Source organism: Cuculus canorus, chromosome 22 (assembly GCF_017976375.1).
Source record: "Cuculus canorus isolate bCucCan1 chromosome 22, bCucCan1.pri, whole genome shotgun sequence".
Lineage (NCBI taxonomy): Eukaryota > Metazoa > Chordata > Aves > Cuculiformes > Cuculidae > Cuculus > Cuculus canorus.
Window position 1 is genome coordinate 5,151,687 of NC_071422.1, and position 17,623 is coordinate 5,169,309.

The 17,623-nt window shown below is 53.8% G+C and overlaps 1 protein-coding gene across 2 annotated transcripts in view; it reads right to left on the reverse strand.

Annotated features, from left to right (window-relative positions):
- Positions 1–7,117: 7,117 nt before the first annotated feature.
- Positions 7,118–17,623, reverse strand: part of WASF2 (WASP family member 2) — a 37,452-nt gene continuing 26,946 nt past the window's right edge. For both annotated transcript variants that reach the window (XM_009557545.2, XM_054086319.1), the window contains exons 6-9: positions 16,502–16,632; positions 14,804–14,959; positions 12,548–13,068; positions 7,118–12,072 (exon numbers count right to left, since the gene is read on the reverse strand). In XM_009557545.2, the coding sequence (XP_009555840.2) occupies positions 11,915–12,072; positions 12,548–13,068; positions 14,804–14,959; positions 16,502–16,632 (966 nt within the window). In that variant the 3' untranslated portion in view covers positions 7,118–11,914. The remainder of the gene's footprint in view (positions 12,073–12,547; positions 13,069–14,803; positions 14,960–16,501; positions 16,633–17,623) is intronic.

Here is a 17,623-nt window from a genome sequence, read left to right on the forward strand (position 1 = left end):
TCCACCATCTCAAGACCCTGGTGCTGCCACTGCCACCATGGCAAAAACCTGGTGCTGCCAAACTCCACCATCTCAAGACCCTGGTGCTGCCACCTTCATCATCTCAAGACCCTGGCGCTGCCACCTCCATCATCTCAAGACCCTGGTGCTGCCATCTCCATCATCTCAAGGCCCTGGTGCTGCCACCTTCATCATCTCAAGACCCTGGTGCTGCAACCTCCATCATCTCAAGACCCCTGTGCTGCAATCTCCATCATTTCAAGGCCCCAGCACTGGTTGCCCCCCATCCCTCTCCTGGTGAGGATGGCTCAGCGCAGGACCTCTGCCCCAAGGTGTCCACGCTGCCACAACCACCTCTCAGACAGGGTCTGAGCTGCCCAGCATCACTGCCCACGCTCTTTGCACACGGAGCTCCGCACGGGGAAGGCAGAGTTAATGACAGCAAAGCTAATTAGGGCAGCTCATCCCCTCGGGGCTCTGCGCCCCGAGAGCCCCCCGTGCCCGTGCCCACCCCGTCAGAGCGCAGCAGGTTTCTTACAGGCATTTGTGCATCCACAAACGCGCCGGGACGTGGCAGAGCCCAGGGCAGAAGAGCAGCCGGAGCCCGGCTGAGTGCCACGGCACGGGTGGTGCAGGATGCGTGCCGGCCCTCCAAGCTTGGCTTCACCTTGGGCTTGAGGACCTGGTGGCAGCCCCGAGGGTTGGTGCTGTTTATTGCAAAGGAAATCAAGATTTCCTTCCGCTTCTCGGCCGAGCTGAGCGCTAGAAATGCATCCTGGAAGCAAGAAGAGGGGACACGGGGCTGAACGACCCACAGACCAACGGCTCCTGCTCTCCAGAGGCTGAGCTCAGCACTGGGGATGGCATTGGAGATTTTGGGGTTCCCCTTGTCCATGCTGTCTCCTGCTCTCCAGAGGCTGAGCTCAGCACTGGGGATGGCATTGGAGATTTTGGGGTTCCCCTTGTTCATGCTGTCTCCTGCTCTCCAGAGGCTGAGCTCAGTGCTGGAGATGGCATTGGAGATTTTGGGGCTCCCCTTGTCCATGCTGTCTCCTGCTCTCCAGAGGCTGAGCTTAGCGCTGGCAATGGCATTGGAGATTTTGGGGTTCCCCTTGTCCATGCTGTCTCCTGCTCTCCAGAGGCTGAGCTCAGCGCTGGCAATGGCATTGGAGATTTTGGGGCTCCCCTTGTCCATGCTGTCTCCTGCTCTCCAGAGGCTGAGCTCAGCGCTCGGGATGGGATTGGAGATTTTGGGGCTCCCCTTGTCCATGCTGTCTCCTGCTCTCCAGAGGCTGAGCTCAGCACTGGGGATGGCATTGGAGATTTTGGGGCTCCCCTTGTCCATGCTGTCTCCTGCTCTCCAGAGGCTGAGCTCAGCACTGGGGATGGCATTGGAGATTTTGGGGCTCCCCTTGTCCATGCTGTCTCCTGCTCTCCAGAGGCTGAGCTCAGCACTGGGAACGTCATTGGAGATTTTGGGGTTCCCCTTTTCCCTGCTGTCTCCTGCTCTCCAGAGGCTGAGCTCAGCGCTGGCGATGGCATTGGAGATTTTGGGGCTCCCCTTGTCCATGCTGAGGTTATACCAGAAGGAAAGGAGCAAAGCTGAGGGACTGGAGACACCCGTTGTGCCCCAGGGCTGAGCTGAGGGCTCTCCATCCCTCAGCCAGGGGAGAATTCCTGAGCCCACCTCCCCCCCCCGGCAGCGAATAATCCTGTGATTCCCAGCAGGGCTTCGTTCCCGGGCAGTTTATTCCTGGTTGCTCTTATGTCAACATCATACGACAGCTTAAACAGCTTTTCTCTCCCTCGTGCTTCCCCTGCTGATATCTTCAGAGGGAGCAGTCGCAGCCCCTTCGCTTCTCCAAAGCCAGCTGGTCCCTCCTGCTCCCTGTCACCTCCCTGGGGACAGGGACACAAGGTGACACGCCAGGGCTTGCTGACCACAGAGTCAGGAGCTGATGGGCTTCCCAAATTCATCTTGGGGGGCAACCACAGAGTCAGGAGCTGATGGGCTTCCCAAATTCATCTTGGGGGGCAACCACAGAGTCAGGAGCTGATGGGCTTCCCAAATTCATCTTGGGGGGAAAACCACAGAGTCAGGAGCTGATGGGCTTCCCAAATTCATCTTGGGGGGCAAACCACAGAGTCAGGAGCTGATGGGCTTCCCAAATTCATCTTGGGAGGGGACAACCACAGAGTCAGGAGCTGGGGTGAAGCCATCAAAACCCACCACGACCCTGCTGCATCGCCCCACCTCAGGCCAAGGGGCTGCCAGTACCTTGTTCCCCCCACCCCATCTGGCAAGTCAGGAGCCCTCATCTCCAAACTCGAGGTGTCCCCTCAAACCCTGTCACCTGCTGCCATTAGACACCGCGGTGGCCATCGCTGTGGCTGCTTCCCAGCTGGAAAACTCACCTTTCAGCTCCTACCTGGGTCCGATTCCCTCCTGCCAGGATGGATGAGGAAAACTGAGGCTGAAGATGAGGATGGAGCAAGCCGGGACCCCCACCCTGCCACAGCGCTGGTTGCTTTCCTGGCATACCGAGCTCGGAGATGTTCTTCTTCTCCAGGCCTTCAGGGGATGGAGCAGGCAGAGGCGAGTGAGGAGATAAACAGCCCACAGCAGGGCCCAGCCTGCTCCCTTTTTTTGGTGGAGAAAATGCAGAAAGCAGAGTAGAAAACCCAGTGAAATCCACCCAAGAAGGTGCCTGAGCGCCGCACAGCCACCCCCGCGCTGCTGATGTGCAGGAGAAGCTCAGACAGGGACCAGCTTGGGGGTTCAAATACGAGCCAAAAGGCTGTGAGCAGGATAAAAGGGTGGGCACGCCATCGCTCCAGCTGTGCACGCACATCTGGCAGGTTCAGCCCTCCCCGGGCATCCCCTTGCCCGGCACCACGGCTCCCGGCAGACGCTGGGATGGAGGGGCAGGGTTTTGGCAAAGCTGTGTGTGCGGCAGCGAGGGCGCGAGGATCCGGGCAGGTTTTGCTCCTGTCTGTGCCGTGGGCAGCCCTTGGCCTGGCTATGGCTCCGAGCATCTGCCCTTTGCCACCTTGCAGGGAGCAGTGGTGCCAGGCTTCGGCGGCCACAGCAATGCCAGGCTCGGTGCCCACCACCCCGTTAAGCCCTGGTGCCAAAACCACAGAGCCTCTGCCAGACTGGAGGAGGGAGGGAGGGAGGTTGCTGCTACCCCAAAACCTACGGCTGGCACCCCAAACCCCGGCTGCTGTGCCCGGGGCAGAGCGGAGAGCTGCTCATCGCCCACAGCGCAGCCCAAGGATGGGGATCTGCTCCCAGGGATCGGCTGGGCTGCCTGTGGTGAGTCAGAGAGCCATGGAATGGGTTGGGTTGGAAGGGACCTCAAAGCTCATCCAGTTCCAACCTCTGCCATGGGCAGGGACACCTTCTGCATCAGAATAGAAGCATGCAATCGGTTGGGTTGGAAAGGACCTCGAAGCTCATCCAGTTCCAACCCCCCTGTCATGGGCAGGGACACCTCCCACTGGATCAGGGTCTCCAAGCCCCATCCAACCTGGCCTGGAACCCCTCCAGGGATGGGGCAGCCACCACTGCTCTGGGCACCCTGGGCCAGGGCCTCCCCACCCTAAGCGTGAAGATTTTTTTCCTTATGTCTAATCTAAATCTTCCCCCTCCAATTTAAACCCATTCCCCCTCATCCTCTCCCTGATCCAGAGCCCCTCCTCAGCTTTCCTGGAGCCCCTTTCAGTGCTGGAAGCTGCTCTAAAGTCTCCACAGAGCCTTCTCAACTCCAACTCTCTCAGCCTGTCCTCATAGCAGAGGTGCTCCAGCCCTCAGATCATCTTTGTAGGCTTCTCTGGACCCATTCCAACAGTTCCAAAATGGGAGGCTGGTAGGTGTTAAGAGATCTTTCAGCCCTGCTGTTCCCTGTCTTCCACCCTGAGCAGCACTTTCCTCCTTGGGAAGAACCAAGCGATACCTCCCGGAGCCACAGCTCCAGCGGTGGTTGGGGACGATGCTCCACAGCCCCAGCCGCACCGGGAAATGCCTCCCACTGCCTTCGGCATTTGGTAAAACACTTACGAGCAGGACCGCATTTTCTTCATTTCCTGCCTGCTCCCGCTTCCAAGGAAACAAAATCCCCCAAGCCAGGGCTGAGGTTTCTCATTTAAATGTAACCCAGGCCAATAACCAGAGCTGCTCCCCATGGCCCGGCGTTCCCAGCCTGCGGTGGTTCAGAGGAAACATCGGGGCTCACGCTCCAACCCAGCCTGGAGAAGAGAAGGCTGCGGGGAGAACTTAGAGCAGCTTCCAGCACTGAAAGGGGCTCCAGGAAAGCTGGGGAGGGGTTCTTGGTCAGGGAAAGGACAAGGGAGAATGGGTTTTGGCTGAAAGAGGGAAGATTGAGATGAGATCTTAGGGAGAAACGTTTTGCTGTGAGGGAGGGGAGGCCCTGGAACAGGTTTCCCAGAGCAGTGGTGGCTGCCCCATCCCTGGAGGGGTTCCAGGCCAGGTTGGATGGGGCTTGGAGCCCCTGAGCCAGTGGGAGGTGTCGCTGCCCATGGCAGTGGGGTTGGAACTGGATGAGCTTTGAAGTCCCTTCCAACCCAACCCATTCCATGCTTCTATTCTGATGCAGAAGGCGGCTTTGTGCCACAATCCTTTGGCCGCCGGGTTGGGGTACAGCAGCTCCAGGGTGGCAGCACCCTCTGCTCCCCAGCAGCAGCTTGCAAAGACCATGGTCGCACGCTTGGCTCAAGGCTGGGGCTTTGTCTGAATCGCCCTGGCCTGGAGACGGCAACGGGGAGCGTTATCCAACCCCGGGCGCAGCCCCAGCTCTGCGCCGGCTGCCTTCAACCCTCCACATGCAGGCGCTGGCCTTTGCGGGAGCGGATGAGCCCAAGCGCAGAGCTGCTGCCCTGCCAGACTGCAGAAACTTGAGCTCCAAATACATAATTCCTCTGGCACCCCGTGGTTATTTGTGAGCTGCTGTGAGCAGATGGAAGAGTTACAGATAAAGCCATCCGCAGCACGGGAGCCGATTGCCTTCCCCACACAACCGCGTAGGCAACAGCAAAGGCAGGGAGGAGGGAAGGGAGAGAAGGGGGGGGGGGGGGAAAAAGAGAAGAGGCAGAAAGAGAGCGAGAAAGAAGGAGTCAGCCATTTCTACAGGGGCTGAGCTGCCATCTCAGCACACCTACGTGCAAGAAACGGGGACTCTCTGCTGGCAGCAGGCCCTTCCCGGGGAGTTGGAAGAGGGTTGTGCTCTCCCACCACCCATGGCTGCTTGGCGCAGGAAGGCAGCGCGAGTCGGGGGTGACATTGGCAAAGCAGAGCGCTGCCACACACTGGGAGAGCAGGCTGTTAACGCTGATCGGAGCTGGCAGCGCCTGCACTCGCTTTGGTCCCAGAGGGGGAATTAAGGGAGAGAAGCTGACGTCAGTGGTGGAAAGGACACGCAGCCCACTCGTCCAAGGCAGCCGGCAGCATCTTCTGGGTGTTGCTAACACCACCTTGAAGGAGAAAATTAAATAGGTCTTTGGAGACAGGGGCTCTTGTGAAGCCGGAGCCCGGCCAGCTGTGATCCGGTGCCGAGCCCCGTGGAAGAGACAGACAGGCAAACGCATCAAAGGCTGGGGCCAAGGCCAGAGTGCCAAGGCACAGCGGAGCCCCAGAGACTCTCCCCCAGCTGCAGCAGCTCCTCCATGAAACACTGCTGCTCACAAAAAGGGCTCAGGCTCAGAGAGCATCGGCAAATGCTTCATCTCGCTGCTGGGCTTGTGTTCCAGCACCGAGCTAAACCCTGAGCCAGGGAGCTGCAGCGAAGAGAGGCTCCTTGGTGTCCAGGAGCTCTCCTTGGCTCCCTGGGTTGCTTGTGGAGGTGGTGGACAAAGCGTGGGGCCCTGGAACCTCCTTGCTGGGGGCTACCAGGGAAGGCAGATCTGGGGATGAGATCTCCCTGTCTTTTAGGGGGGGCTAAACCAGCACAACACTCACCGCTACAGCCCCCCGGTTTCCAAAGATGACTTTCAAGGGTTAATACCCCAAAAGCACAGTGCAATGTGCTACTGTGTACCCCAAAAAGCAGAGGCACCACATTAGCCTCGGCCGCACCCATCCAGACAAGGGTGCTGGCGGCTCCTCCCGGATTTGAGATGGAGCCAAAAGCTGGGACACGCAGCATCGGAAAGCGTGGAAGCCCAAGAGATCCCTCCTTCCCCTGCCCTCCGTGCCCCAGCACGACTAAAGGGCTTGCTTGTTCAGAAGCTGGCAAGGCCAATTAATCTAATGAGGTTTTGCAGCCAGGGACTATTGTCAGCCAAGAAAGGCACAGCGCTGCAGAGAGAGCGCACGGGTGTCTCCTAGAAGCCAAGGGAATTTGGCAGAGCGAAGCCTGCGGTAAAAGCAGGGACAAGGAGCAGCAGGGACAGATCCTTTTGTTGCTTCCCACCGACCGGCAAGAAAATAACACCCGCACAACAGGCTCACGTACCGAGCCCAGACAAGGCACCTGAGAACAGGGCCAGGAGCCATCGCTGCGGCGGCTGAGGCCAGGCTGATTAACTGCAGAAGGGACCTTGAGCAGCTGAAATGGAGGCAAAAAGCAGAAGCAGCCGCCTCCCACCCCAGCTGCAGCAGCTCCGCTCTTGCAAGATGGAGCACGGGCTCATTTCGTATGGCAGGGAGCACACACGGGAGGCTGGTAGCTCCTCCTGGATAGCGCTTCCTTGGCGCCGTTACCCACCACAGGCAGCGCTAACAATCACCATCGATAATCCTCTACCCACCTTGGCACGGCTGCCTTTTGGTACTGGAAGAGGCTTCTGCGCGGACAGAGCTTGCAGGGCCGCTCGGGTCCCGCTGGCTTTCTTCACTCCTCTTGTCCAGGCACCTGCGGAAAGGACACAGCCCGGGCATCCTTGCCGGAACACAAAATGCATCCAAAATCCCCAAATCACGCCTGGGCAATCCTGGCGGATGCACGAAAGTGTACTCAAGGGGTATGGACACGAGCGACTCTGTGGCCCAGCACCTCCCTGTGCTCCCGGGCAGAAGAAAACCCCTCTGCCCAGCACCAGCCACCTTCCACGGGCAAAGGACCCCATCGCAGCTCCTGGAGTAACACACGCAGGCATCAATTGGATAGAAAGGTTTTATCAAGTTTACAGTTTTAAAAAAGGATCAAAAAAAATTATTCTTTTTTTTTTTTTGTTTTTTTACATGTACATTACAAAAAAATTTGCAATTGGGATCTTCATCCAGGGGTTACTGAGCTGATTATACAAAAAAAAAAAAAGCAGCAGGAAAGCCTGGCTTACACAGCAACCGACAGGGAAAAGCACAGACAGGCACGACACGGGAGAGCAGCAGGGATGCGCAGGTATGGACACGGCCCAGGCTCCGCTTCCCCTGCGGCAGCGCTTTACACCCGCTGCCCCCGTGTGCATGAGGCGGCAGAGTCTGGCCCTCAGTGTTTATTTTTGCAGGGGTAAGGAAACCGCACAAGCCTACAGTATTTTTGCTCGTGAGGCTGTTTTCCCCGCTCCTGCCTCTTTTCTAAGCAGAGTTTCAGCACTGAAACTCCTTTGGTCTGAAGTGAGTAACCCCCTGCACCCTGAGAGAATCAGTCAAACATCGCCCTTCTGACCCCCAGCCTGGCTGGGTCCTTCGAGGGCGCTTCCCATCTCTCCTCCCACCAAATCTTCTGCTCAGCAATAAACCCCTAAGATACAAGTGGAATAATTACTCTTATAAATATATTTATATCATGTAGGAAAATAAGGCACTTCAGGAGGGTTACAGCTCGTCTAATTCTATGACATTCTAATCAAGAAGAAAAATGGGTTAGTTTCTGAAATGAATTAAAATGAATGTTAATACAGTAATAAAAACATTGCATCCACTTCCCACTTCAAGGCTTTGTTTACAAAGGAAGAGAAGAAAGCACCTCCCCGAAACCCAACAGCAATGAAACCTGAGTGGGGGCAGCGGCATCTGCCCCACACGGGGCCCTGCCGCCTGCTCCCCTCCGGAGCCCACCAAGGGCAGGTACTTTCCAAAAAGGCACGTTAAATAAGTTTAGCAACTGAAAAAAAAAAAATACATCCTTTCCCTGAAACGCCGCCTCGCATGGTTTCTCGGTCATCTGGGACCTCCAGGAACCCCTTTCCTCGATCTGGTCTGGTGCTTTGGGTCTGATAAGGAGAGGAGAAAGCAGTGAAGGTCACCGACTGCGGATGAGGCTCCAAGCTGAGCCCGGGGAGCCGGGACGAGGCTTTCCCTGTGAGCGTGGGAAGGGGGGCGGCGGGGGAGAGGCTGCTGGGAGCAGCAGCCAAGCACTGCGGGCGAGGACACCGGGAGAATGTTTAACCAGGAGCGTGGCACTGGGAAGGGGAAGGCAGCGTTGGCCTGCCCCAACTCGCCGTGTGCGGAGACGGAGCGAGCATGCCCCGAGCGAACGGCTCCCAGGATAGGCGAAATGGCTGCTCTGGCTCCGTGTCTCCTTATGGACACGGGTTGGGCTGAAATGGAAAGATGGGGAGGATCCCAGCTGTCAGCTCTCGCTTTTGGTGCTGTGAAATGCTTGAGGTTCGCCCGTTCGATCCACTCTTATGCAGAAAGAGGGGAGGAAAGAGTAAGTGAACACAGAATGACAAAGGTGGCAAGGGAGCCCAGCGCGGGCCCTCGCTCTACGTGGGGCAGCGGCCCTGCAGTTACAAGCACAGCTGCGCTGTCTTGCAAAGGTTGTTCTTGGCACCTCTCCTCTTCCCCTACTGGTTTAAGAAATATTAAGCTTACTTGGTGGCCCAGTGCTCTGCTGTTTTGCAATGACACTCAAAGACAGTCACTTTACACCAGTTATTTCTCAGGGATCTCCACGCTCAGTTCAGGCCGCTTCTTTCTGCAACCAAAGAGATCTAAAAACCCAACCGATCTTCTCTACCTGTCCACAACCCTTCTGTTTAGAAGCCAGCAGTTTTGATTCCCACCTCGAGATGCGAGTTTGAAAGCTGGGGGTGGTTCCAGCAGGCTTGCACGGACAAAGCGGAGTCTCTCCTGCTGCCAGGAGGGGCCTTGCAAGCAGGCGAGGCAGTCGGAGGAACCAACTCCACCCGCGGCCATGCCGGATCGCCCACACAGCATCCTTGTGCAACAGGCAACGCAACCGTGTCCCCAACGGCCCGAGGCGCAGCCCTGCCTGACAGACCATCCATCTGGGTCGCAGAGAATATGGCACTTTCTGTATTTCACACGACAGCAATACTCGCTCCCCTTTCCCAACAGGGGCCAAGTCTAGTTAAGGCAATTTAAAATTAACCCAGGTTTGGCATTTGCGAGCTCCTCGCTTCCCTGTGTGATAATGCTGTCAGCCTGGGTTAGCTTAAAGGTCCGTTTTCCCTAGGAACCTGTCTCCGAGAGAAGCCAGAGGAGGATGCTTACAGAAAGAGCAGAAAAACAAGAGGCAGCGATTCTCCTCTAACCCCCCTTACCCAGCTTGCAGCAATAATCAGTTTGCATTTCCAAGTCCCTCCACTGCAGGATGGCTCACTGGCACTCGAGGGGTTTGTTCCCTCTTCCAGAACCTGGAACTAGCGCTGCTCAGATGTTCCCAGCCCACTGGGATGCCTCACCGTCTACGCCCTTTGCATCCTGCCTAGCAGCTGATTTGCAGACAAAAATCTGATGGTGTAGCGGTCCAGTAAATCCCTCTTGATTGTGCTCAGGGTCGTGCTGGATCTCAGCTTGATCCGCACCCTAGAAAAGCCCGTCCTTCAGGCCCTTATCTGCTCTTTCAAAGATTAAAATGCACGCGCACACACACAAGAAATCAGTAAGAACTCAGTGGCACAAACTGAAGCCATCGATCAAACCCCAAGAAGGATTTTCAGCAACCTGGCAGCCTCGGGCTGGGGGCCTGGTGTTCCAGGTATCAGCAACATCATTAAAACGAGGCAGGGCAGGGAAGACAGAACAGGCACAGGCTAGAAAAATACTTCACATAGGAAAGGCAAAGAGGTTGGAGACTTGGTCTTAATGGGACATGTGGGGTCTCACCCCACAACAGTTGGACCCGGGATCTCCAAAAGGCATTGGAATTGCTTTCTTCCGTGACCCTGACTGAGAGTCACATCCAAATTAAAATACCCCAAGCACATCCGTAGCACCAGAGGTGTTTGTCTCTAGATTTCCAAGCTAGGTTCTACGTAAGGCAATATAAAAAGAGCAAGAAAACCTAGGCCAGCTTGTTCAAATTCACCATGTTCTCCTCCTGCCAGTACTGCACGTGTAGTGAGCAGCCTGGGAATTCGTAGGGTTAATGAGGAGAAGAAACCTTTTCTTAAAATGAACTACTGAATTATAATAATAAAATTATAGGAAACAACGTAAGTTAGGACTGACACAACCAATGGGCAACTTGGTTCACGCATTAGATGTTTCTAGGTGAAGGTGAGGGGGCTGGAGAACAAGCCTTGTGAGAAGTGGGCGAGGGACCTGGGACTGTTTAGCCTGGAGAAAAGGAGGCTGAGGGGAGACCTCATCGCTGCCTACAATTCCCTGAAAGGAGGCTGTGGCGAGTTGGGTCTCTTCAACCAAGTGCCAGGCAATAAGACAAGAGGAAATGGCCTCAGGTTGCATCAGGGGAGGTTTGGATTAGACATCAGGAAAGATTTCTTCACCAAAAGGGTTATCGGCACTGGAAGGGGATGCCCAGGGAGGTAGTTGAGTCCCCATCCCTGGAGGGGTTTAAAAGACAGGTAGATGAGGCGCTAGGGACCTGGTTTAGTAGTGGATAGGTACGGTTGGACTTGATGATCTCAAAGGTCTTTTCCAACCAATCAATTCTATGATTCTAGGCACACTAACTCCCCTCCGTAAGTGGGAGAGAGGAGGAAGCAAAGATAATACCAGCATTTTCTCCTACTTGGGTCCCAGTGTAAAACTTATGGTCACCCTGCTAGGAAAAGCACCTCTTCAAACCAATGGCAGCGCTGCCCTGAGCAGGACAAAGAAGATCAAAGTGCCTGGTGTTCAGAGAACCCCTCCCTGCTCTCGGCACTTATTTTTTTTCTTTTTTTTTTTTTAAACACACTCTCAGCATGAATCAGAGAAATCAGCAAAGCGGAGTTCCACCACCGCTCAGTGCTGACCACACAGATGTGTCTCAATGGGGCAGCGGCTCTGCTCTCCCTCAAGCAGGAAACCAAGCAACCGTTCTGCCCTGGCTTTGCATCCCTTTGTGCGAGTCTCCTTCGGCAGACTTGGCAAAGCAGTCCAGGAGATTTGAGGAGTCCTTCCTTGCATTGCACCCAGCGCGCTCCGCAGCCCTAGAGCTGGGAAGCACACCCCACATAGGGTCGTCTGGAAATAATACTAGGGGGTCGGAAGGGAAAGAATTGTGCACTGTTGCCAAAACCTGATTATTTGACTGTGGGATGCAGCAGAGAACAGACATTTAAAGCCCATTTTCTTGCAGCGCTACCAGTATTCACTGGAAAGGAAGAGCCATCAGATCAGCTGTCTGCTGTTGCAATGAGAAAACTAGCTGAAAATGTCCTTCATCTGAAAGGCCACGCGGCTGCAACAGGATCATCCATCTTTACTTTAAAAATCCCTCAGGATGGAGGGTTTATGTGTGCTCTGTCTGGTGGCATCGAGAATCTGGAGGTTTAGCTCTCTTAAATAAGCAACCGTTACACCCCCTCCAGCTAAATCCCAACACAGCATCCTCAGCATCCACGAGGAGACCTTTCGGAAAGGCAGAGCACAAAGTCCTGCCAAAGCCGGAGGGGGAGGGAGAGGGGAGATATGCTGCTGGTTGTCTAAAAACCCTTGGCACATCTTTGGTTACGGGATGTCAAAGGAAGGTTTGGCCACCTGATTCTTTAAGAAGACGTTAACCCGAGAGAGAAGGGGAAGAAGGGGATGGGACCGTAGTTAATCCGACCATTCGTCCTCATCAAACTCCGAAGAGTCGTCCTCAGAGTCGCTGTACTCCACAGCGATGCGGCGTGACAGGATCGTTGCCACATCATTGCCCACAACGTCCCGCTTCTCCTGTTCCCGCTGCTCCTCCACCTTGCGGAGCTGGAAGCCTGTTGGGAAGAAGGCAACAGAGGGGATCATGCAAAGGCTTTGGTCACACTGAAATCTCCAAAGCAGCCATCCCTTTGACACAAACCCCCGAGCAAGGCAGCCTGTTCTCTGCCAGCAAGTACTGGACACGCTGTGGGATAACATTGATGGTGAATGACAGCCAAGACAGGCGGGATGGGCAGGTGGAAGGGGAAGCGAATCGTTCCTGTGCTCCTCTGAGGGGTTAACACCACTGCTGTTCAATCCACTCGCAAACTTGGACCACACCAATTCCATCCTTGGTGCAGCAGGAAGCATAAAACCTTTTGAGACTGTCATCAGGTTAGGCAGAGAAGGAGGGACCATGAGGGACAGGTCCCAGCAGCGAGGCAGTCACACTGCTGCTCACGAGATGGCTCCCCTGTGCTCCCGCTTGGATACAGTGGGGTTTTTCCAGAGGCAAAGGAAAAAGCTGGCATTGAAACAAAACCTTACCTTGACGAATAGCTGAAAGTAGATCGCTCCTGGCATCGCTAACAGCAGGCAAGGATGACTTGGGCTTGGAAGTGGAGGTGTCTGAGGGTGGAGGAGGGGGTGGGGGACCATCCAGGCCACTGGAAGACAGCGGTGGTGGGCCAGGAGGCGGTGGCGGTGGAGGAGGCGGCGGCGCGCTCCCACTGCCTGGCTGCGGCAGCGGAGGTGGGAGCACGCTGGCATATTCGACTGCTGGAGGGGGCGGCGGTGGCGGTGGGGCAGCAAACTCGGGGTGAGGAGGGAAGGAGGGAGGCGAGGGAGGTGGTGGGGTTCCCGGGGATGGGAAGCCCATGGGAGGTGGTGGAGGGGGAGCGCTGCCCATCAGCGGCGGTGGCGGAGGTGGCGCCGGAGGGGGAGCAAAGCCTGGCCTGGCTGCTGAGGGGGATCCGATGGGAGGAGCAGGTGGTGGGTGACTTGGGCTAACCAGGCTGGATCGTTTGGTCCCTCCAGAGCCAGAACCTCTTTGGTTGTCTACAGGATAGCTGTTGCAACAGGAGGAGAGAGAGAAATGAGGCTTTTAGCTGTGAGCCCAGACTAGACTGTACAATTTCAACATGAATGCAAATCCATGTGCGATTGTTGCATTCCAGACAAAAAAGCCTAAGATCCAGCTTTAACCGGTGTTTCCACAGACCTCTCTCCTTGGTTTTAGTTCTCTTGCAGTGTTTCTTTTGGCCTACACCACCAGAACAAAGGAAAGCTTCTGGGGACTGGCAGAAATGCTATCGTCCATCCCATCTCCCAGGCTGACAAGAACATGAGCCATCTCACCTCTCCGCCAGAGGCCAGGCGTCGCGTCTGAGCTCTGAGCAGCCTCCTGGCTTAAGAGCTCCCGCATCAACGCACGCCACTACCCCTCCATGCTGAGGTCAGACTTATGACACACCAAGCAGGGATGTCTACCGTGATAAATCGCACAAGGGCTGGTGGGTGTGCCAGGGAAGCATATGCTCTCATCACCTGCTAGGAACAGATCTCTTCGCTGGATTCCATGGCTCAGAGCTGGAGTATGGCAGCCATGTCTCATGGCTTGCCGGGAGGAGCGAAGACGACATGGAAACCCAACGTGGTCTTAAGGAAAACACCTATTCATGAGTGAATCTCCTTTTTATGGAAGCTGTGTTATACCAAGAAACGCTACTGCCTGTAAGATACGGGCATGTCCTACACACAGGTAAAGGGAGCCCTAAACTGACATCTTCTTCCACGGCAAAATGGAAAAATAAGGTACATTTGCCACAAAAACGTCACAGTTTTTAACAGTGCTGATCCAAGACAGACTCTGGAGATCAAACCCGGCTCCTAGGGTTCTTTAAAAACAACCACTAAAACAAAACCAGAGAGGGGAGATCTCTGTGGCTAGGCAGAGATCTAAGCAACTGCATAAGGCAGCATAAGCTTCATCTGAAAGCTCGTTTCTGCTCTGCCCTAGAGGAACGTGCTGCAGAGTGGTGCGCTTGCTCTGACACATCAGAAGAGCCTTTTCTGCAGCACTGTTGCCTTTGGATAAGATGGAGACAAGCTAACACACTCCTGTCTATCAGACATACTTCCTCCTGTTACTCCTGACTCTGTTTTACTTGCCTTTTAAAAAAAGAAGTTACTCTCTTGTTTCACCTTTTGTGTCTTGAGCCACCGCTGGACCATAATTCTCATCTCTAGGGGTGACTGGAAGCCATCGTTTCATCCGATACAAAGCATCCGCCCTGAACTTGCAGCAAAGTCTCTGGGAAGAAGTCAGCTGGCGCACTTAAGTCCTTTAAATTTAACTACATCTACATCTTCAGTGCCCACGTCGTGCATTTGTCAGAGATCGTAGGGCAAATGGTAACAAAAACCAGAGGTCAAAGAAGCTGTTCTTTGCACAGCTTTATCAGGAATTTGAGTCTACATGCTGTGGAAGAACTGTACTGGTAATCCCATGCGATGGAGCCAGACCATTAATCGGGACCCTAGTCTTTTAGAAAGTGAGTGAAGTCTGCTCTAGTTCTCACCCAAGCCCAGTCTCCCCTTCCCAACAACGGTGGTTGGGATTTACGGAGAGCGGTGCTGCCGGTGCCTCTGACCCTGCAGTTGCACTTCCCCTCCAGTTAGGAGCATTCTGGTTCCCGTACAACACCCGCAAGGAAGTTCTGCTGAACTATCTCAGCCTGCCTCATGTCATCCTTTTACACCACCTACTACTCCTTGGTGACAGAAGGGATCCCGTAGGCTTACCTAAATTCCACCGGGGGTGGAGGCAGGCTGTCATCTGGGAACGAAGGAGGTGGTGGCACAATAGAGTCAGTCTGCGGCGGCGGCGGGTAGCAGTTCACCTCCATGCTTTCGTTCGAACCGATGCTGCCGTTCTGATACACCATGTTAGAGGGGTACCTGAGCGAAAGCATGACAAGCAAGTTATTTAAAGAGTTGAAGGCAATGTCTACAGTTCATTTTTCCCCTTGCTCGCAAGAGCTTTGCCTCCTGGAAGGGTTACAACAAACAACTGTGCAGCAGTTCAGCCACCAAACAGCAGTGGTATTAACCACACGGACGGATCAATCTGCAAGATTTAGAAATAAGGTTTTCTAGCAGGAATGCCTTTTCCCAGCACAGTGGGACCTGCCTTTAGGTGGGACCTTATCAACCACCGCAACAAGACACACAAAACCTTAAAGAAACATTTAAGAACCAATACAGTCTCTATTTCTCAAAGCTTCCCATACGAAGAACCTGGTATCGCTGTATTAGCTTGCCCTGCACAGTTCTTTGGCTCGGATTTGCCCAGATGCTCTCGTGTTTGTTTATTGCTACCACACATCAGAACAGCACAAGTATCGATTTTAATGAACAAGAAAACACTGGAAAAAAGAAGAATTTCTCATTTGATTATAGAAAAACCACTAATGAGTGTGTTTTGACCAGCGTGGAGTTGAAAGATTCCCAGTTACACTGGGTAACAGGGTAACATCAGTGGCAAAAAAAAAGAAGAGGCACTCAAAGATGCCAAAAAATAAGCTTGAAAATAGGATATCAAAAAGAACCCAAGCAACAGCGATGCCATTAAAAGTATCCAGAGCTGAAATAGCACTGAAGGAAGAGACCACTCTCACAGTCAGCTTTCAGTGAGTCATTTCGCTGTGGGGTGGCAGAACCACCTCGTTCCTGGGGGCTCTGGACCTTGAGTGAATTCAAACGCATGAGCACACTTACAGGAGAAAAGAGAGGAGCAAGAAAATGGTGCTGTTGTGCTGCTTGATTCCTCTGCTAGAAACCAAACCTGTTCTCCTATTAAACTAAAAGCAAGTTTTATTTTTAGCTGGAGAGTGTGATTTAAAGAGAGATTTTTCTTATATGAAAGGAAGCTGCAAGGAGCGAGCAAGTGAGAAGTGCATTGTGGGGAATTCGGTCTGCTTCCAGCCTTGCTGGTGTCAAAAGTTAAATGAATTCCCAAGCCAGAAGCGCTAAAGAGAGCTGTAGCTTGAAATACTTGGATGGGGACAGCCCTCGCTTCAACTTTTGAGTGTGAAGAGCCGTTTGTGAACTGTAACAAAGCAATCGCACAATAGTACCGAAGTGCCAACCCGCTCCGCAGTGGAAAGCCCCAGCCTAGGCGTGATGGGAAGGGCATCGCCATGGGGTAGGGAGCCGAGGCTCTCAACACTTCCATGCCCACGAGATAGGTGGCCGAGAGCAGACTCGCTCCTGAAGCTGTTCCTGCCACCTTGTTCAAACCATATAGCTCCCTGATTTATTTAGCAAATTTTAAATCAGCAGACGGATTTACTTTAGAGAATCTGATTAGTGGCAGTATCGATCCGCACTGTGTGGTGGAGCTGGAGAAGCTGCAGAGCAGGGTGAACTGCATTACAATCAACAACGCCTGCCCGCTCCCCCTCGCTGGGGAGCTGAACGCTGAGCCCCAGACTTGCTTACCCAGCAGGACCGTGTTTGTCCTTTGACTCAACAAATTCTTGTCCCATTTTCAGCTTCTCCCACTCTTCTTTCCGGGTTTTGATTTTCCGGGGATTCACATTTCCTCGGTTTGGATTCTCCTTTTTCTCTTTCTAAGGGAGGAGGAATCAAACAGAAGCCTTATTTTCCTTCAAACTCACTGGAAACAGGGAGGTATAGGACAGACCCGCAGCAGTTTCAAGATATCTTCTCAAAGAGGGCCAGGATTTTTAATTTACGTCCCCAATTGCTGCCAGCAGCAAAGATCTCCCATACAAAAAAACTGGAGCACAGATAGCATTAAAAAACCCAGACAGACAACATCAGATTTCCTCACTGCAGCCCAGACACGATGCCATTGTTACTCCCTGGCACAACCACCTGGAGGGCAGAGTGAAAACTTGTTTCCCACCTCAATTCAGTGTTTGGCCTCTGGGTGAAGGCTGCCAAATCTCACCATCACCTTGCTGGTGTTAAGTGCTTTGGGGTGCAACACAAGTCACTTGCCCATAAAGAAGAGGGCTTTAACTCGCCTCACTCGCTGTATACCAACATGCTCTAAATCTCTCCTTTGATAATTTGATTGATTTGTTTTCATATTTAATACCCCAGTCCTCAAAAGCTAAATAAAGTATGTTCAAAATGCATCTTTTATGGTGTAAGTCTCTCATGAGACCCCACCTGGAGTACTGTTCTGTAATCTTCAACATAAGAAGGATATGGAACTGTTGGAACGGGTCCAGAGGAGGTCACGAAGATGATCCAAGGGCTGGAGCACCTCTGCTATGAGGACAGGCTGAGAGAGTTGGGGTTGTTCAGCCTGGAGAAGAGAAGGCTCCAGGGAGACCTTAGAGCAGCTTCCAGTGCTGAAAGGGCCCCCAGGAAAGCTGGGGAGGGGCTCTTGATTGGGGAGGGCAGAGATAGGGCAAGGGGGAATGAGTTTAAAATTGGAGAAAGGAAGATTTAGTTTAAACATTAGGAAAAAATTCTTCATAACGATGATTGTGAGGCCCTGACCCAGGTTGCCCAGAGCAGTGGTGGTTGTACCATACCTGGAGGTGTTCAAGGCCAGGTTGGATGGGGCTTGGAGCAACCGGATCCCGT